The sequence below is a fragment of the Mytilus edulis genome, chromosome 13, assembly GCF_963676685.1.
Source record: "Mytilus edulis chromosome 13, xbMytEdul2.2, whole genome shotgun sequence".
In the NCBI taxonomy this organism is placed as follows: domain Eukaryota; kingdom Metazoa; phylum Mollusca; class Bivalvia; order Mytilida; family Mytilidae; genus Mytilus; species Mytilus edulis.
Window position 1 is genome coordinate 7,070,523 of NC_092356.1, and position 21,242 is coordinate 7,091,764.

The 21,242-nt window shown below is 31.8% G+C and overlaps 2 protein-coding genes across 3 annotated transcripts in view; both read left to right on the forward strand.

The window, feature by feature from the left end:
* Positions 1–122: 122 nt before the first annotated feature.
* The window catches only part of LOC139501585 (condensin complex subunit 1-like), a 47,596-nt gene continuing 26,476 nt past the window's right edge, over positions 123–21,242 (forward strand). For both annotated transcript variants that reach the window (XR_011658605.1, XM_071290702.1), the window contains exons 1-13: positions 123–233; positions 1,983–2,108; positions 2,883–2,958; positions 14,000–14,058; positions 14,478–14,656; positions 15,232–15,377; positions 15,935–16,062; positions 16,315–16,438; positions 18,096–18,243; positions 19,209–19,331; positions 20,154–20,228; positions 20,438–20,572; positions 21,115–21,217. Coding sequence is in view for 1 of the 2 variants with exons in the window: in XM_071290702.1 (XP_071146803.1) it covers positions 1,991–2,108; positions 2,883–2,958; positions 14,000–14,058; positions 14,478–14,656; positions 15,232–15,377; positions 15,935–16,062; positions 16,315–16,438; positions 18,096–18,243; positions 19,209–19,331; positions 20,154–20,228; positions 20,438–20,572; positions 21,115–21,217 (1,414 nt within the window). In the remaining variant the exon portion in view is untranslated. The remainder of the gene's footprint in view (positions 234–1,982; positions 2,109–2,882; positions 2,959–13,999; positions 14,059–14,477; positions 14,657–15,231; positions 15,378–15,934; positions 16,063–16,314; positions 16,439–18,095; positions 18,244–19,208; positions 19,332–20,153; positions 20,229–20,437; positions 20,573–21,114; positions 21,218–21,242) is intronic.
* On the forward strand, positions 10,043–12,166 carry LOC139501810 (uncharacterized). Its single transcript, XM_071291028.1, has one exon. The coding sequence runs from the start codon at positions 10,043–10,045 to the stop codon at positions 12,164–12,166; it is 2,124 nt and encodes a 707-aa protein (XP_071147129.1).

Consider the following 21,242-nt stretch of genomic DNA (forward strand, 5'->3'; position numbering starts at 1 on the left):
CATCAAATCATTTATAGGTTCAAAATTTGGAAGAAATTTGATAAACCTAATCGAAATTATAATTCTATTTTCCTTTGGTCTTTATTTTTCTTTTTTCTAAAAGATGTAAATATAAAGCTTCAATTTGATTGGTCGATATCTCACGCTGCGAAAGGCGGAAAGTTGAAATTTTCAAAGTTTGTAAACATTGTGGAATGATCAGTATAGTATTGACGCTTAGAAAGTTAAAAGAAGTAAGAGTCTACATTACAAGTTATGCTATTATACTTATCATTGATTTATAGATGAGAACAGTTATAAAGGAAATGCAAGAAGGCGTGAACTCATAATTTTGTTGAAACATAAAAAGGGGGGTTTCCTTGAACATTGCAAGGTTGAGTTATTGAAAGTTTACTAAATGTTGAAACTTTCTAGATATCATATCTTTCGTAAGAGGCAGTACGATCCTTCAAACCCTTGTGTCATGTATTCATTCAGATCCCTTGTTGCTGTACCAGTTCCCGCAGTACTGACTGAAGAAACTCCCTGTTCTGTTCACAATACATCTTATCGCTATTTGAAATTATGAGTATTTGTCTGACATCATAAAACAAAATATCTGACGCTACAACGAAAAAGTGATTGTTGTATACATTTTTACGTCAATAGTTAAAGCGGCCGGGTCAGCTGGAATTACTTCTACTACCACTAAGTGACCACCGTCATTTGGTTGACTATCCTGTTTTAGCGATAAGGTGTATAATTTGACAACACCATACAAGGTTGGGCTAGCCTAAAGTCAGGAAAAGTGGGGGTTATACAATCAGAAGAAGATAAAGTTGTTCGGTATTCTGTCGTTCTGTCTACAAACTAATCCAGCTCCAAGTTGATCCTTCCCACGTCGATCCGGCCTCATAATATAATAATGAATACTAATCTATACTGCCTTTGGAGGATTTGGTGTCAAATTGAAATCAGTATAAATGGAATTTTAAAAATCTACAAGTATCCATAATTGACGACATTATTTTGAATCGATACAAAAATCAGTGTCATTGTGTCTGTAACTCAATAGACTGCTTAATTTTCATTGAGGCCCTTACACAAAATTAAATACATGTTATATTTCTGTCTCCTCTTTTATAGAAAGGATTCGGCAAATCAAACAACATTTATCAATTTTAGAAGTTTTTAGAACTCAAACAAAAATTAAGTGTGTATCAGCTTAGGGATCGGCTTGTGTTGTTGTTAATGTAACTTCCTTATTACACAGGATGACACTTGCTAGGATCACAGTCAATTGGAAACAATACAATTAATGTTGATTGTAATAAATTCTTTTATGTTTTTTATTGTAATTATACCCGTACAGCTTTAACATTATTATAAAATTCATAAACATTTATGAATTACAATAAATATCTTCCTTTTATTCCTTATAGATATAATTTTTTATTGGGGCTGGATCGACTTGGGGCCAGATCGACCTGAAAACAAGTTGTTTCTGTCTCTTACATTGTATATTCAGATTAGAAATTTAAAGTAAATGAATAAGTTAGTTTAGAGATCTGAAAATAAAAAGGGAATGTACTATTGAAAAAGAAATCAACTAATGAACTAGTCTAGAAACTGAAGCAAGTATTTTCTGCAGAATTAACAAAAAATGAAGTGGTTAATTAATTATCGGGAATGAAAATGACAACTTGATTGGCTGGCACTGTATGGACAAAAATATCATCTCTGACCAGCCTCATTACTATTCTGATAATGACTTAACCCCATACTCATGCTGTGATGTTTTAATGTTTGTAAGCCCATTTTTCTACTTGGTTAAAAAAGAACGGTCCAAAAACTACATTTGCGAAATGAGCACAATGAGAATTAAAATTGTAAATAAGTGCAATCACTAGACAAATCTGAAATGTTGTTATGAAGTCTATTTCTATTGATAAATGATTGAAGAAATGAATACTGTTTAATAATCTCTTATTCTTTATTTTCAGTTTTAAAGATGAGTTTTGAATTTGTAATTCCCTCTTCTCGTGATGACTTGTTAAACAGAACAGGTATAGATCACTTTGTTGTCAGTGAGATTGCCACACTGAGAGAGATACCAGGTGCTCTACAAGGTAAATTGAAAAATATTTTGTTGATGAAAATTGAAACATGTTGATGCAGCTGTTATCCATCTTTCCACATCTTTTATTTATTTATCTGTAGTTATTGTACATTTTGATAATAAGAAAAAGTTGAGAAAAGCAGAACAAATATAAGATTAAACAATATATGTAATAAAAAAGCCCAATTCATTCTTTTCTGTTAATTGTGTTTTCAATATTGCTTTCAATCAAATAAGCCACATCAATGATTTGAACTCTTGAGGATTGTTGCCTTATTGGACAATCATACCATGTTTCTTATTTTATACTGATATAAATAAAATACAGGTAGAAATCAGCAGTATTTTAATCTCTATTCAAAATTTTTACAATCTTTATTTATAAAAAGTAAAAACACAAAAATACTGAACTCCGAGGAAAATTCAAAAAGGAAAATCAAAAATCAAAAGGCAAAATCAAAAGTCCAAACACATCAAACGAATGGATAACAACTGTCATATTCCTGACTTAGTACAGGCATTTTCTAATGTAGAAAATGGTGGATTGAACCTGGTTTTATAGCTAGCTTAACCTCTCACTTGTATGACAGTCGCATCAAATTCCATTACATTGTCAACGATGCATGAACAAAACAAACATACTCAAAGAGTAAAAATGCCAAAAATAGGGGTACAACAGTCAATATTGTGTTATCATCTTAATTTTCTTATTTTTCCTTAAACTTCTACTATAACTTACAAGATCAAAGTGCTCTAAATAAAAAGATGTTTTTTGTCTTTACAGAATTGAAGACTGCTTTTCGAAGCCAGGGCAGCAAATGTCTTTTACATAAGTTTGATACTCTGTTCAGTGTTATATGGTTTGTATTCTATTCATTATAACATCGTTTTTAATAATGTTAAAAAATTAGGGAAAGTCATTGTTTTCATTAAAAGCTTTCAATTTCAGTTCAAAAATATTTTTATTACAATTCATTATTGCATTTTATTTGAAAGTGTATTATTATTCAAGGTCTAGATTTTTTCACACAATTTTCGTTATCATTTGAAACCAGTCAAATTCAACAAGTGAAATCAAAATTGATCTACAACATACATCAGTCAGAGCTCTGACATAAACAAGTCAGAATAAAATGACTTCTTCAAGTCAGAAAATGTTTTGAAATTCTGACCTGTACGGGTCAATTTTTGTTTTGCGTAGTTTTCCATCGAGTCCGTCAAACCAGAAGATATTTTGAAATTGCCGCCGATCTAAGACACATACGATCATGTGTTTTTTTGCGAGAGATCACGTGTTTGAGAGTCGTTGTTTTGGGAGTTTCTCGAACGAGAAGTTATTGAAAATATAGTGATTATTTACGTTTTTTTAGTGCAAATCTAGGTCAATGTGGTCATTTTCAGAAGGTAATACATATTACCTCCGTATTTTCTTGGCCATTTTAATATTTTTTGCGTGTGAAGAAGGTCTTTGCAAGTGATTTTGTTGCTGTTTCATGAAGGCGCGTGACCTGTAAATACGGACGCGTGGCCTTTGAGATGACCGGGTGTCTGACAATTCTGACTTGTTCAGGTCAGAAAATGTTGTTATGATAATGAACTGTTAATTTCGGGAGACAACTCGTGTTGTCTTAAACAGTATTAACATTAATAACCAGTCACTGCAATTTTAAAAGTAAAATTATTGCTTCGAGCTGAACATCATCACGTGATTTTTCTATTTTTAAACTCAATGATGAATTGACTTTTTAACCTTTCCGAGTTTGCGGCTTATAAATATATTTGTTTTTTCGTTTCTCCCAATGAGAAAAACGATCTTTTGAATATTGATATTAATGAAAATGAAATGAAATCGGAATAATTTTAATAAAGGTAAAGGGAAGGGAGGGTTTAACTAAAGAACCGAAATATTTTTTTATTTTTATTTTAAAAATGATTTTAACTTGAGAACATTATAAAGAGATTCACAAAGCGGGTTTTTCAATTATGAACATGGAATATGATATTAAAAACAAATGAAATGTAGGGTAAGGCTCCAGGGATCACCCTACCCCTGTCATTTGACAATGTTGAACAGTCGAGATCCCTGCTCCCTTAACTCAATTTTTTCTCGCTGTAAAGTATAATGAAATATACCAGGCTACAGTGGCCGATCCAGAGGGGGGGTTCCGGGGGTTGGAACCCCCCCTTTTTTTTGGCCGATCAATGCATTTGAATGGGGACATATAGTTGGAACCCCCCCTTTATCCTGGGTTGGGAACCCCCCCCCCCCCCCCTTTTTAAAATGGCTGGATCCGCCCCTGGGCTAGTCTCTCTGGGTCGCCCCACCCCTTGTTATTTGAGAATGATCTTATATCTTGAAAATGGTCGAGATCCCCACCTGTAAACCATATATATTCCTTTTTATAATGTCAAATTGATTTGAATGAAATATACCGGGCTAGTCTCTGGGTTTACCCCCTCCCCTGCCATTTGCGAATGTTCTTATATTTTGTAAACGGTCGAGATCCCCACCCCTAAACTATATATATTCTTATATAGGAAAATAAAACAAACCCAATGTAATATAGGGGAAGTCCCTTGGGGTGGGGTTCACCCCTACTGTGTGAAAACATGTAAATGGTCAAGATCCACACCCCTGAACCATATATATATTAGTGTAAGGGACAACAAGACAAATCAAATGAAATAAAGATAAAGTCCCTTGGGGTCACCCCACCCCCTCATGTTTGAAAACTTGTAAACGGTTGAGATCCCCACCCCTTAAGCCTATATATTATTATATGGGACAATACAACGAATCAAATGAAATAAAGGGAAAGTCCATGGGGGTCATCCCCATCCCCTTTTTGAAATGGTTTGGATCACCACCCCTAAACCATATAATATTCCTGTTCGTCATTTCAAGAAGATTTGAATGACATACAGGGTCAATCCCTAATTATATGGCATATATGTTTTCTTATGAAGTTACACATCTATAATTCTTACCCCAGATGCTTAGCCACATAAAGCATTAACCTTTTATTTGAAATATAGATAGTCTTTGTTACTACAGAAGTGAGAAGAACATTGGAAGTCAGTATGTTCTGACCTATAAAAGTCTGATTGTTCTGACTTATGAAAGTCTGAATGTTCTGACTTATTATGAAAGTCTGAATGTTCTGACTTTAATTTAATAAGGCCAGAAAGACTCAGAATGATCTGAAGATAATGACTTGTTTTTAATGTTTAGAGTATTTAAGAATATGAATGCTCTTGTCATGCTAGTACCATAAGAAACCCTGACAAGATTTTGTTCCCAAAAAAATATATATTAAGAATAACAAGTGTACAATTGAACATAAATTACAAAGTTATAAATGTTGCTAAAAATATATTTAAAAAACACCCAATAGATAGTTGTAGTGAAAATATTATGTATTTATATGTACCACTTCTTGAAGGACAACAAAGTCACCAAACTTAGTCTGATTTTCTAAGTATGTTCTTCTCAAATTTTTTTTTACAGAACATGATTTGACCTGTTTAAGTCAGTTTACAGAAAAAAAATCCGATCAAACTAGGTTTCTTCATCTTAGCCCCACCCTTTTTCTCCTTATCTGAATCGACTACTGTTGGGATAATTAATTTTTTTTTAAGAAACAATTCAGTCAAATGGTTTTTAGAATAATGTTTTTTACAACCAAAAGTTCTATATGTTAACTTTACAGAAAAAAAGTCATGAAAATGCAGAAATAAAATAAATTTTTAAGAAACAAATTTCATGAAATTTGTTAAAAAAAATACATTTGAATATAAAATATACCAAATACATTTTTTTTTTATAGTCCTCAATATTATGACTTGAGGGGACCATATTTCATCAGTCTTTTATCTGGTTTGTCATACATTTTAAAATCAATATGAAAATCCTAGACTTAAAAGTTGACATAAGTTTAGTTTTGACTGACTCTTTGAAGTCAGAACATGATTTGACCTGTTAAAGTCAGTTTACAGAGAAAATTAAATCCAATCAAAACTAGGTCTTCTTCTTCTAAGCCCCCCCCCCCCCTTTTTCCCTTTTATCTGAATCTGCTACTGTTGAGTTAATTAATTGATAAGTTTATTAGAAACAATTCAGTTAAATGGTTTAAAATAATATATTTTACAACCAAAAGTTCCATGTGTTAACTTAACAGAAAAGAAAGGTCATGAAAATACAGAAATATAATAAAATTTAAAGATGATTTGATGAAATTTGTAAACAAAATACATTTGAATATAAAATATTAGTTCTCATCATTGTGACTTTTATATTATTGGGTGTCTTTTATCTGATTTTCCCATACGTTCTTAAATGCATATATTTATGACAATGCCAGACTTAACAGTTGTATTAATAAGTTAAAGTGAAGTTTTTGACTGACTCTTTGAAGTCAGAACATAATTTGACCAGTTTAAAACAAAATACATTTAAATATTGAATAATCAATATGCAAAATAAACTTTTTTATAGTCCTCATTAATTATTGCGCTGTATGGGGACCTTATTTCCTCTGTCTTTTATCTGGCTTTTCCGTACATTTTTAAATTAATATGAAAAAACTAGACTTAAAAGTTGAAATAAGTTTAGATGGGACTGACTTTTTGAAGTCAGAACACGATTTGACCTGTTAAAGTCAGTTGACAAGAAAAAAATGTCCTATCAAAGCTAGGTGTTCTTCCTCTAATCCCCCTCCCCACTAAATATCAATCTGCTACTGTTGAGTTAATTAATTACTGATTTTTTTTAGAAACAATTCAGTCAAATGGTTTTTAAAATAATGTTTTTTAAAACCGAAAGTTCCAAATGTTAATTTAACAGAAAAAAAGTCATGAAAATACAGAAATATAATAAAATTTTAAAATAATTTGGAGAAATTTGTTAACAAAATACATTTGAATATTAAATAATAGTATACCAAATACACTTTTTTATAGTCCACATTTTTGTGACTTTATTATTGGGTGTCTTTTATCTGAGTTTCTTATACATTCTGAAATGCATATGACAATCCCAGACTTAAAGTTGCAATACTTGATTAAAGTATAGTTTTTTACTGACTCCTTGAAGTCAGAACATAATGTGACTTGTTCAAGTCAGTTTGCACAACAGGATTTACCTCAATGAAATATTAAGATACAATGTATCAAAAATATACCAAATTATCTTTTATATATATAGTTCTTATAATTGTGACTTAATTTTTTGTGATTTTTTTTCCTACTTGTATCCATACATTCTAAGTTAACAATCACATCACAATCATGATAATGCACGACTTTTACAGAACTTTGCAAGCCATTTAGTTTTTGACAGACTCTTTTAAGTCAGAACATGATTTGACCTGTTTAAGTCAATTTGTCCGAACATGCCCATTTGACCTGTTTAAGTCAATTTGTCTGAACATGATTTGACCAGTGTTCAAGTCAGATTGCAGAACAAATTTTCCAATCAAAGCTAGGTGTACTTCCTTTAAGCCCTGCTTCTGAATCTGCCATTTGTGAATTTATTTGATAAATGTTTAGAAACAATTAAGTCAAATGCTTATTTATTTTAGGGAATCTTACATATATTTCTTATGTCTGACGTTCCCATACTTTCATTTAATATCATATGTCAGTGCCCCACTCTAAAAATTTCAATAAATTTAGTTTTGGGCTGACTGTTATAAGTCAAAACATGATTTGACCTGTTTAAAAGAAAATGCATTTAAATATTGAATATACCAAATATTTTTTTTTATAGTCCTCATTGTGACTTTAGGGGACCTTTAATATTTTCTCTGTCCTATATCTGGCTTTCCCATACATTTTTAAATCAATATGACAGTACAAGACATAAAGGTTGAAATAAGTTTAGTTTTGACTGACTCTTTCAAGTCAGAACATAGTGTGACTTGTTTGAGTCAGTTTGCACAACAGTATTTACCTCAATGAAATATTAAAATAATAAATGTTTTGCTCTTGATAAATTTAGCTAAAAGTGGATGAAATAGATCCCTTATTTTTTCCTTGGAAGATTTGAAGTATTGTCATGGTACTAGTAAATGTATCCAATATTGTATTTTGTAAATCTTTTGATATTGACAGAAAATTGTATGATCCATTTTTCTGCTTTGGTTTTTGTTTGTATTAATTTTGAAATGATCGAATTTGATGAGATAAATATATTATGTTAAGATTCAGGAAAGAAGAAGGTATGACGAGCCCCACTTTTTAAACTCTTTGATTCGAAACTAGTAATCACTATATTTTATGGAGATTGATAACAAAGTGGTAGTAATGACTGCTTCAAGTCAGAACAAAAATGACCTCTCTAAGTCAAAATGTATTAAAAAGGGACATAAATCTTATTAGAATATGAAGATATTAAGTCACAATATTTTATGCAAAAGCTGACCTGTGGAATTCATTTTATGATAAATTAAAGTCTGACATAAACTGACCTGTACAAGTCATATCGTCGCTGTTATGCAAAAACCTCGTATCTCAATTTTTTGCGGAAATCTTTTTATCGATTATTTAGAATTAAATATGTATGTTCCACTATATGCGAAAATATCTGACCCTCTAACCAATCATTAACCCGAGTTCTGTCATGTGACGAAAAAGTGAAGTTGGATTGGTGAGAAATATTGTTGTGCGAAAATATCGTATCTCAAAATAAAAACACTCGGCACGCCAGCTGACATAATTTCAGGTATAGTTTTATCAATTTAAGGTTTTCAAAGCTGATATAACTTAGAAATAATGAAACGCTTTAAAATTACAATATAATTTAACCTTTTTATGCATGTTTTGAAAGATAAACAAACAAAACAAAAAGTAGTAATACCAAACACAATTCTGTACGGTACAAACAGGTTCTTAAATGTTGCTGACAGACATGTTAACGTTATTTTCAATAAAAAATACAATTGTAGTGGTTATTTCATTCGGTAGATGTGTTTATATGAGTTGTAATTCGTTCATTTGAAGATTTTTTATTGTCCGACATTTTAGCTCCAATGTTGACTTGAGTTACGATGCTTTAGACCGAATCATAGATAATGATTGTTGCTTTGATAGGTGCAATAATACAGATAAATAAATAAAACTAACATAAGAAAAGCACCCCTTTTGAAAATATAAAAAAATGATTAGAAGACAAAGAATCTAAAATAAACTTTACAGATAAAAAATACGAAATTTATAGTCTTTTAAATGGAAACGAAAAAAAAAATGCATTTAATTCAAGATTTATTTAGTAAAAACAATATGTAAATAAATTAGTCGTGAGCTGAAAATAAAATGCTTGAAAAATACAAATAAATTTTCTTTCTCAGGTTTATCGAATAATGTCTAAACAAGATGTCACAGTCGGCAAATTCAGACTCGACTGAACACGAAGAAGAATGGACTTGTTTTATATGCAATCTTGAAGCAAATGATAGATTTTCTTTGGATACTGAACTACTAAGTGCTTCATGTGTTATATTGATTGAGGCAAATGGAACCAGATGGTTAAAATGTGCTGGATGTGATAGACGATACCACATGAATTGTGTCACAAATATACCTAAAAACATAACTGACGACGATTTTCCTGAAGGTGTTTATTTATGTGACGAATGTGGATGGTTTGCTAGTGGAGCTTATGATTCTGACAACAATTCAAATTGATCATGTCCAAATATGAATGGCAGAGAAACACTCCTTTAGACACTGATTATCGTGTGAATAAAGATACAAATATATTGCAAACATTTTTAAAGAGAGAACGTGGACATTATTCTTCAAAGGGACGGCATTTTGACTTCATTCCGACAATATATTACACTTGGTTTAAAGTAAATTCACCTCGATATCAGGTCATCGATAGAAACCCAAATAATTTTGACCAGTACCAAAGCATAGAGTGGAAATTTCACCCAAATTGCAAAAATGGATGCTAATAGATTATCACGAGGACAACAGTTAGTTGAACTTGCATTGAAAAACAAAGAAATCGAAGACAGACCTTTGGAATCTTCTCAGTCTATTTCTATGTTAAATGCATCAACGTTTCTTCGCATTCAAGGAGAAACACTTCAAAATTATCGTCAGATCAAAGAAAAAGACTTGGAATGTAATGAATCTGACAATTTTGATTTAGACAAAGAATTTTCTCAGCATGATTTAGATGATTCCACAAAAGACCCAGACTGGGGACCAGAAAAAGATTCAAATAATAATGATGCAATTGATTCAGAAAATGATGATTCAGACTTGGAACAGAACAATGTACAATCAGAGAAATCAGTTCTGGAGCCAGATAATAACATCATCCAAACAGATGATGCAGGTCTTGAAAACACAGGACACACTAGGACTAAAAGAAAGAAAAAAGCACCAGCCGAGTGGTTGAAGAATACAAATAAAAGACTAAGAATGGAAGGCAAACAATACAAAGGAGTCCTAAAAAATGAGAAAGGAATAAGAACCTACTGTATTGACCGAGAACAGAGAATAATGGCTCCTAGTGGATGTACCAACAAATGTAAGAAATCAGAGAAAAGAAAGTGTCAAATATTTGAAGAAAAAGAAAGAGAAGAAATATTTAACGGTTTCTGGCAACTCATATGGGAGGAAAAGAAAGTATTTGTTTGTAATCTAGTTTGGAAACATGATGTGAAACAAAGAACAACTGTTGGCGCAAGCAGAAGGAAATGTTCGTACTCATATTTCTTGACCAAAAACGGTTCAAAATTTCCTGTGTGCAAAAGCATGTTCCTAAGTACACTAGGTATCGGAGAAAAGATGATGTATGAATGGATTTTGAACTCAAAGAATGGAATTCCTCATAAGTCAAATGTCAAAAGACCTGCAAAACAGTATGACATTGACAGAAAACAATATGCAAAATCATTTTTAGAACGCCTGCCTAAACTTCCAAGTCACTATTGTCGTGCCTCTAGCTCTAAAGTATACCTGGAACCTGTCTTCCAAACCATCTCAGAATTGCATAGGGAATATAGAAAAGAGGCCCAGAAAGATGAGAGTCCTGTGATTAGTAGAAGTCTTTTCCACAACATACTTGACGAATTAAACATTTCATTGTTTCAGCCTAGAAAGGACCAATGTGACACTTGCTGTGGGTATGAAGCCGGAAACATCAATAAAGTGATGTATGACCAACACATAGTTAAGAAGGAAGCAGCCAGGGCTGAAAAGAATAAGGACAAAGAAGCAGCATTGACAAAAGATGACATGAAAGTCATTAGTTTAGATCTACAGGCTCTTTTAATGTGCCCTTTATTAAAAGCGAGCGCAATGTATTACAAGACAAAACTGTCCTGTCATAATTTTACAATATTTGACATGAAAACTAAAGATGTTATTTGTTATTTTTGGACAGAAGTCGAAGGTGACTTAACATCAAATTCATTTTCATCATGTGTTGTCGATTACATCATGAGTTTGGACAATAGCATTAAGACTTTAATAATTTACAGTGACGGTTGCACGTACCAAAATAGGAACGTTACTTTGTCCAATGCACTATTGAAAGTAGCCTATGATAAAAAAATTACTATTTTTCAAAAGTACCTAGAAAGGGGTCATACACAAATGGAGGTTGATAGCGTTCACAGTGTCATAGAACGTAAACTGAAAAACAAGCCAATTTATGTGCCGCAGAATTATGTAGATATCTTTAAAGTATCCCGCCTTGAACGTCCATATGACGTAAAATATCTCTCACATCAGTTTTTCAAGAAGTATTCTGATCTAAATTATTACAACTCTATTCGGCCGGGTTCTAAGGTTGGTGATAATGTTGTCACTGATATTCGTGCTCTTATGTACTTACCTGAAGGAGAAATTAAGTATAAACTGGCAATGTCTGGGGATTACTTAGAATTACCAAGACGGGCAAAAATTTCAGCACCTGGAGATACGGATCAAGTAGGTAATCTTCATGATTCTGCTTTGTGTATCAAAGCCTCGAAGTATAAGCACCTCCAAGAACTAAAAAGTGTTGTTCCTAGAGATTTCCATGCATTCTATGATAACTTACCACATGCATAACAATGTCTGATGTTTAATGTACATGTATAAAGAAGGATATTTTGTAGTCTGATGTTCTTTGACTTTCTCATGTGTAAATTTCATAACAAAAACTACTAAATGACTTAGGAAAAGTCATGTTTTGTTTAAAAAATGCATTGACATTTTCAATAGTATTTTTATTATCATAATTTAGATACAATAGCCTCGAAGTATAAGCACCTTCAAGAACTAAAACGTATTGTTCCTAGAGATTTCCATGCATTCTATGATTACTTACGACATGCATAACACTGTCTGATATGTTTTATGTACATGTATAAAGAAGGATATTTTGTAGTCTGATGTTCTTTGACTTTCTCGCGTGTTAATTTCATAATAACAAAGAATACTAATTGACTTAGGAAAAGTCATTTTTTGTTTAAAAAATACATGGACATTTCCAATGTAATTTTTTATTATCATAATTTAGATACAATATCAAAGGATCGGTGTTGAAAAACTGTTTTGACAACAGATTTACTTTCTAATTCTTGTTTTTTATTGACAGTTTTATATTGTCTATTTTTTTTCTACTACAATTCTATATTCAGCATTAAGAATTGTGCATGTACGTTTGATTATGTTTGTATGTTTTTATTTACAGTTTGAAGAATAAACAGTAAGATTATGTGTTATTTATGTGTTTATTCAAACAATGCAAATTATAATTTGCATCACCCAAAGCAAAGGTCACCGCTGTTTTTTGTGGGGTTTGTGTTGCTCAGCTGTTAGTTTACTGTGGTGTGTTTTGTGGACTGCTGTTTGTTTTTCCATATTTTTTGCCAGGGTTTGTCAGTTTGGTTTACATATTTGAGCTTGGTTGTCTCTTTGGTAGCGTTCGTATCTCTTTTATTGTTGTCAGTAAAAAGCCATCCTTTTATATGAATAAAACATGACGCCTTTGAATCACTGATTTTCTTTTGAAATATAGTCCAGTTAATATTTCAAACATTATTAGGATTGATATTTTTCCCATATAAACGTCAAAATACCTTTTGTGTGTCAATGAATTATAAACTATCTTTAAATCTAAAGATTGTGTCCTCTATGTTGCTCTTTTTTATATTCAATACGAGTCTAAAATATCGTAGATTTTTTTGGTCCGAGGATGTATAAAGAAAAAAATATCGTATCTCAGCTGACAACCAATGAGATTGCAGCAGGGAAAAAAATTACATACATTATCAATACTTGATTTAATTTAAAATCACATTTCAAATTTAAGGTTTATATAATTAAAAAGATCGATCTGAGTCAGTTTTTACTGCCTGGTGTAAAATTATCAAAACCTTAGATACGAGGTTTTTGCATAACAGCGATGATATTCTGTTGAGTGCAAGAAGGGAGACAACACTTGCATCAAATTATATCTGACCTATGGAAGTCATTTTATTCTGACTTGTTTATGTCAGAGCTCTGACTGTACATGTTGAGATCTCATAAACATGTTTAACCCCGCTGCAATTTTGCGCCTGTCCCAAGTCAGGAGCCTCTGGCCTTTGTTAGTCTTGTATGTTTTTTAATTTTAGTTTCTTGTGTATAATTCGGAGTTTCGTATGACGTCCATTATCACTGTACTAGTATACGTATTTTAGGGCCCAGCTGAAGGACACCTAGGGGTGCGGGAATTCTCTCTACATTGAAGACCCATTGGTGGACTTAGGCTGTTGTCTGCTCTATGGTCGGGTTGTTGTCGCTTTGACACATTCCCCATTTCCTTTCTCAATTTGATGTACTCTTCCCAAAAGATAAGGAGGTTAAGGAACTACAGTGAATGATGGAATAGCTAAATTTTGATTTTGTTTTTTTCAGTTTACAGAAGGATGTTAGTGGTGACCTGAAGGAAGAAGCATGGCAGCTCCTCATTAAAAGTAAATTAACATTTATAACAAAATTTTGTTTTAATCAATTTTCAGGGCAATGTTTTATTTACATGTAAACATGGGAGATAATTTACAAATAAATGACACTTTGAAGATATATAATTGTCATGCTTCATATTTACCCTTAGAAAAAAAATCATAATTTGAAAGTTTCAAAAGATTGTACGTAAATGTAACAAACAAATCCTCATTTTACTTAGTGAATTACTGTTCTATAATATAGTGAAAGAAAGGAGACATATACACAAGGATATCTTAAAAATTTAAATTTGTAAAATTTATTTCAGTTGTTTGAAAGGGTTTGTATAGTATGTTAAGCACTTAAATATTTTCTTTTCTTATAGTGTGACTTTTATCTAATCTTTGCAAGTATTTATAGTAGTTGATATTTTGAATTGCCTTTGCAGTTGCTCAGAGTTTTGTAAATAACCTGGCCACCACATTGGATGAGACCAGCATTGAGCCAGAGGTGAGGAAAGATGGCTCCAACATGGTTAAGATGATTTGTTATCTCCTCAGTCAGTTCTTTGAGATCTTTGAAGCAGAAGACACACAACCAAGTGCAAGTCAAGTTGTGGGGGGAAAGGTATTATACATTTCTTATTGTTTATTTTGTTGTCAGATGGCTAAGCTCTTTATTTCAAGCATTTAAACATGTTTATTAAGCAGATAAACACCTATCTGCAAGTATGGATTTAATAGTATGTTAGAAAATAAAAGAGATAAATGCATTTGATCAAATTTTCTGTTCAAGTTAAGGGGGATCTAAAAATATTCAGTGGTGCAGTATATACATGTACAGAACTGTATACTGTTTTTGAATTCGTTTCATATCTTGCCATTTAAATTTAAGTGAAGTAACTTTTTTAGCAGATTTTTTTTACATGTAAACATGGGAGATAATTTACAAATAAACAACACTTTGAAGTTGGAAAATATATAATTTTACCAAAAAATAATTGTCATTCTAAATATTTGCCCCAAAAAATTCACATAATTTGAAAGCTTCAAAAGACTGAAATTTCTTTAAAAACTTTTGAAGAATCAGTGTTGATTTAACCCAGACATTAACTGCTTTAACTGTAAGTATAAAAACTGGATTACAGAAAAAAATACAGTCTACTGTTTATATTTATAACTGATTAACATAATTTGTTACAGGGAAGAAGAGGCAAAAAGAAGCCTAGTGACTCTGGAATAGACTGGGACAGAGAGAAGGAATGTGGAATTAAAGTACTTTTACATCTGGTAACCCCTAATATCCACAGACTCTGGGATCCACCGATAGTGGAAGAGGAATTTGTAACGTATGTTAAAAAAGAAAATTTAAAGCTGATACTGGAAATTTAAGATTTTAGAATAATTATATAAAGTTCACCTACAAAAATAGGATATTTATGAATATTAGTATATTGGATGCAATGAAATACTGTGATTTCCCAGTCAAATATACACCACACTTTCACATGTGAAATAAATCCTGTATTTTCTATCCTCAAAAGTTATGCACAACAATATGTTTTGTCAACAAAGTGGGATCAAAACAAGAACACTTTAAACATATATAGATCTTTACACCGTTGTAGATTAAGCAATCACTCATAGTTCTTTTCATCTTCAACTAGGTTTATATGAAAGTCAATGTTATACAAAGATATGAATTTTCTTAAATATTTGTGTATTTAATGTCTATTATTGTACGTTCCTTTAAGTATCTTTGATTTATTCTGATGATTTGAGACTATAAAGATAGGGGAAGTGATTAAAAAACCTCCTATTGAACCATACCACAAATGTATCCATGAAACTGTATTATAAATTCTAGACAACATATAATTACCAGAATATATTTTTGATTTTTCAGTCTTGTAACAAACTGTGGGTACAGGCTATTAGAGAACCCAAGTATAACTAGAGTGACCTCTAAGGAAACCAGAGATGCTATCAGCCATCTGATTGGTGTAATGGCCAAAAGATATAACCATGGACTTAGTAAGATTTTAAACTAACTTGTACAAATATAGTGCCAAAAGAGTTATAATTCTTGGTTTATACTGAAGGTATTGATATTTTTGTTTTCCCGAAACTTAATGTTTACAATGGTTTGATGAAGGAAAATAGAAAGCTCGACTGAACGCAGCAAATTTGTACATTCTGCTTTGAATTGTTGCCCTTTAAAATATTTGTTTAATCTGTTTAACAGTAAGGTGTACAAAGATAATAACATATATTTTCTATTTATAGGTGCCAGTTTGAAGATCTTACAATTGCTTCAGCATTTTGAGCATTTAGTGTCACCACTAGCCCACACAGTAGAAATCATTACCAATGAACTGGGAGTGAAAAGTGTCATACAAGAAATAATGAGGTAAGTTAAGGAGGTAGACCTAGGTTAAGGGTAATAACTCTTAAAATCATCAGTACGTTTGTGTCAGCCATTTTCATAAATATGTTCTAAGTTTCTAGGATACATAGATTATTTCCAATCTGTTTCAGGTAAATGCTTAAAATTCATTGAAGAAACTTGACTTTTACAAACGCATAACTGATTTAAAGAGTTATCTCCCTGAACCAAGGTCTACCCCCTTAAGGCAACAATAGTTTACCTACATTTGTATATTCAAATCTCTCAAATAGTTTAACTACCATCAAAAATTAATTGCTTGAACTCCAAAAGGGATTGGAACCAGGTGCATTGAAAGGGAAAGTGTCTCCCCCGTCTTATAGAATCTACACTCAATTATAATGTCACAATCCATGATAGGACACAATCAGTAAAATAACAGATTGGACAATTTTTGTACGCCCGTCAAAATTTTGACGGGACGTATTATGGTATACAAATGTCCGGTGTCCGTCCGTCCGTCTGTCTGTCCGGCGTAAACATGTCGCACTGTAACTTGAGAACGACTTATCCAAATTTCATGAAACTTAATACAGTTGTTTCTTATGATGGTCAAATGATCTGTATACTTTTTGGTGAAAATAAGATTAAAACTTTTTGAGTTACGGCACTTTGTAACTAAAACAGGGGTGTGTTTTTTTTACATGTCGCACCGTATCTCAAAAACAATTCTTGATTATGGCTTAAAACTTTAAACACTTCTTAGTTATATTAATCTTAATATCTGTATACTTTTTGGTGATGATTCAAAATTTCATTTTTGAGTTATTGAGTATTTTGTAAAAAAGGGGGAGGTTTTTTTTACATGTCGCGCCATATCTCAAAAAATATTTATGAATATTGCTTAAAACTTTACACATGTCTTTGTTATATTAATCTAAAGATCTGTATACTTTTTGGTGATGATTCAAAATTTCATTTTTGAGTTATTGAGTATTTTGTAAAAAAGGGGGAGGTTTTTTTTACATGTTGTGCCGTATCTCAAAAACGATTTATGAATATTGCTTAAAACTTTATACACTTCTTTGTTATATTAATCTAAAGATCTGTATACTTTTTGGTGATGATTCAAAATTTCATTTTTGAGTTATTAAGTATTTTGTATAAAAGGGAGAGGTTTTTTTTACATGTCGCACCGTATCTCAAAAATAATTTATGATTATTGCTTAAAACTTTACACACTTCTTTGTTATATTAATCTAAAGATCTGTATACTTTTTGGTTTTGATTCAAAATTTTATTTTAGAGATATTTAGTTTTCTGTAAAAAAAAAAACAGGGTGGGGGTTTCACATGTCCCGCCGTATCTCAAAAACAATATATGGTTATTGCTTAAAAGTTTCTCAGAAACTATTTATGATTATTGCATAAAACTTCCACACAAGACGTAGGGCGTATCATGCGCTCATGGCGCAGCTGTTTATTTTTTATATCTCTACATCTAAGACTGAAAAACAAAATATGCTCCTAGTGCATTGAGACCTTAAAATTTAAAAAAATAAGATATTCTGACAATTTTATAAGGAAAAGATTTGCTTCTGATCACTTTTTTTCTTCTAAAGTATTCTTACAATTACTTTGTGTCGACAAGATGAGCTGAATTTCTGTATAACCTATTTTAGAGAAGTAGGTCGCCTTGACCCTAAAGACATTGCTAGAGATCCTTCTGGTACTAGATGTATCTCAGCGTTCCTTGTAGAAGTAGCGGAGAAGATACCTTTAGTGATGTTACCTAGTATTAGTGTATTGATGTGCCACCTGGATGAGGAGGTTTGCTTTTGTACTGATATTTTCTAATTAAATAAAACAGCTCCATAATTTTCAACATTTATAATGAAATGCTAAATCCTAATATCATACTGAAAATAGATTGGTAGAATATAAAGTTATTATAAAAATTAGAAGATGCAGTATGATTGCCAATGAAACAACTCTTCGCAAGAGACCAATTGACCAAATGATATAGAAGTATACAAGTATAGGCCACAGGGGCGGATCCAGCCATTTTAAAAAGGGGGGTTCCTAACCCAGGACAAAGGGGGGGTTCCAATTACATGTCCCCATTCAAATGCATTGATCGTCCAAAAAAAAAAGGGGGTTCCAACCCCCGGAACCCCCCCCCTCTGGATCCGCGCCTGGGCCACCATAGGGCATGGTTTCAATGGAGAGGAGGAGTCATTAGGATTGGTGTCTTTTTGCTCTACTACAACTATTGATAAATGTATAGAAATTGATTTATGAACAAAAGTAATAAAAGGAATTACATACAAGTTAGCCACAAGTAAACGAAGTTTTTCTAAAATTCTGAACAAAAATTGATCACCTAGTTTATCCTCCCTGTTCTTCAAAACTCTTTCAACATATCAACTATTTCTTTCCAAAGAGAATTCATAGATTGTAAATATCTTTGAAGTTTAAATAATTTCTTTAATTTCAATACAATTTTAACTGTTTAACTTTAACTCTTTTATTTGTTTTTAGAAATATTTATTTTGCTGCGGATTCATTTATTTTTGTGGGGATCAATTTTCATGGATTGAGGAAAACTTCGTGGGTTTTTTTATTTCGTGGTTTTGCCGATCTCTGCATTAAAAGCCTATAGAAAATGTGTAATTCCTTGAACATTTGAATTCGTGGTTCATCTACACACATGAAAATCATAAAAATCGGTATCCAACAAATAATTTTGAATCCACAGTATGTAATCTTCACCATGCTATTTCTATTACTTTTAGTCGTATACATTGAGGAACGGTGTACTTGGAGTGATGGGAGAAATTCTACTGAAAGTTCTCAGTAAAGATGATCTGGATAATAAGATGAAGCTGACCAGGGACCAGTTCTTAGAATGTCTAACAGTATGTATCACAATTTTATGAAACTTTTGAATTTTTAAGCCCCACCTACGATAGTAGATGGGCAATATGTTTTCTGGTCTGTGCCTCTGTTCGTTCATTCGTTTGCCCTGCTTCAGGTTAAAAATTTTGGTGAAGGTAGTTTTTGGTGAAGACGAAGTCCCAATCAACTTGAAAATTAGTACACATGTTTCTTATGATATGATCTTTCTAATTCTAATGCCAAATTAAAGTATTGACCCTAATTTCACGGTCTACTGAACATGTTAAATGATAGTGCGAGTGGGGCATCCATGTACTATGGACACATTCTTGTTAAAATACTAAGGCTTTCTACCTCAGGAATAGATTTACCTTGGCTGTATTTGGCAAAACTTTTAGGAATTTTGGTCCTCACTGCTCTTCAACTTCATACTTCATTTTGCATTTTGAACTTTATTGGATTTGAACCCCTCACTGATGAGTCTTTTGTAGACGAAACGTGGATCTGGCGTAAATACAAAATATAATCCTTGTATCAATGATGAGTTTATTATTAATTTTATCTTTTAGGGCTTCAATCGTATATATTAAATAAAAGTTGTTGAAATTTTCCGAAATAGTTTGTTTAAAAAAAAATCTTTTCAATTTATCATGTTTATTATCTTCTATGACAACTTCGGCTGATAAAGGTTTTCATATTGTTTCTGTCATTGTTAAAAGTCTGAATAAATATTGATGCATTCGTAAACACACCATTATTTTTTTATTTTCAGAGAATTTTAGTGTCTTACATTTTATTATGATAAGTACATGTATATTTTTATTGATGATTTTATTATTCAGGAACATATCCATGATGTCAATGCTTTTGTAAGAAGTAAATTATTGCAGATCTGGTGGAATATCGTTAATGAAAAGGTAAACAATAAAGAAAATGTAGTTATAAAATTATAGTATAATTGGTTGAAAATTGATTTGTATGTCCTTTACCTTTTTGTTAAATTAACATAAAGTACAAATGTATTATAGAAGACCTCTAACTTGTTTAAGTATTCTTACAAGTCAGTTTATATCAAAGCTGAAAGTGAGAAATTACAATCTAAGTAATATTGTTATTCTGTTTTTAGTGTTTACCACTGACATGGCAGGATAAAGTGTTGACTTTAGTAATTGGAAGATTAGCAGATAAATCGAGTCAAGTGAGGAAGAACTCTATACAACTAGTCACAGCGTTCATCAAGTGTAACCCATTTGCTGCAAAGGTATTTAGAAGAAATGTTTTATACATGGTCAAAGCTTGCTATCAGATTTGGGATTGGACAGCTAAAATGAAAAATTATTAAACACAAATAGTTCACAACAACTTTTCTTATACGATACAATTGAGAAAAGCAGAGTGAGCACTTAAAAACTAAAAGCTGAAAGTTGTCTTGTTTCAACATAAATATTTTTATGCCCCATTTATGTTCGTCCGTCTGTCCCATGTCAGGTTAAAGTTTTTGGTCGAGGTAGTTTTTGATGAAGTTGAAGTCCAATCAACTTGAAACTTAGTATATATGTTCTGTATGATATGATCTTTCTAATTTTAATTCCAAATTAGAGATTTAACCCCATTTTCACGGTCCACTGAACATAGAAAATAATAGTGCGGATGGGGCATCCGTGTACTGGGGACACATTCTTGTTATAAGTATTATAGCAATGAAAAAAAAAATCCAATAAGCAAATATGAAAAAGATAATATTGCAGGGTAAAGATAATAATGATACAATGTGATGACCTATATACTTAATGTATTGTATAGTTATCAGTGGAGGAACTAAAGGAGAATTATGAGAAAGAAAAGGAGAAGTTAAAGGAAATGGCTGGTGGAGATGAGGAAATGGAGACAGATTCATCACAAACAGGTATACTATTAAATGATTATTGAAA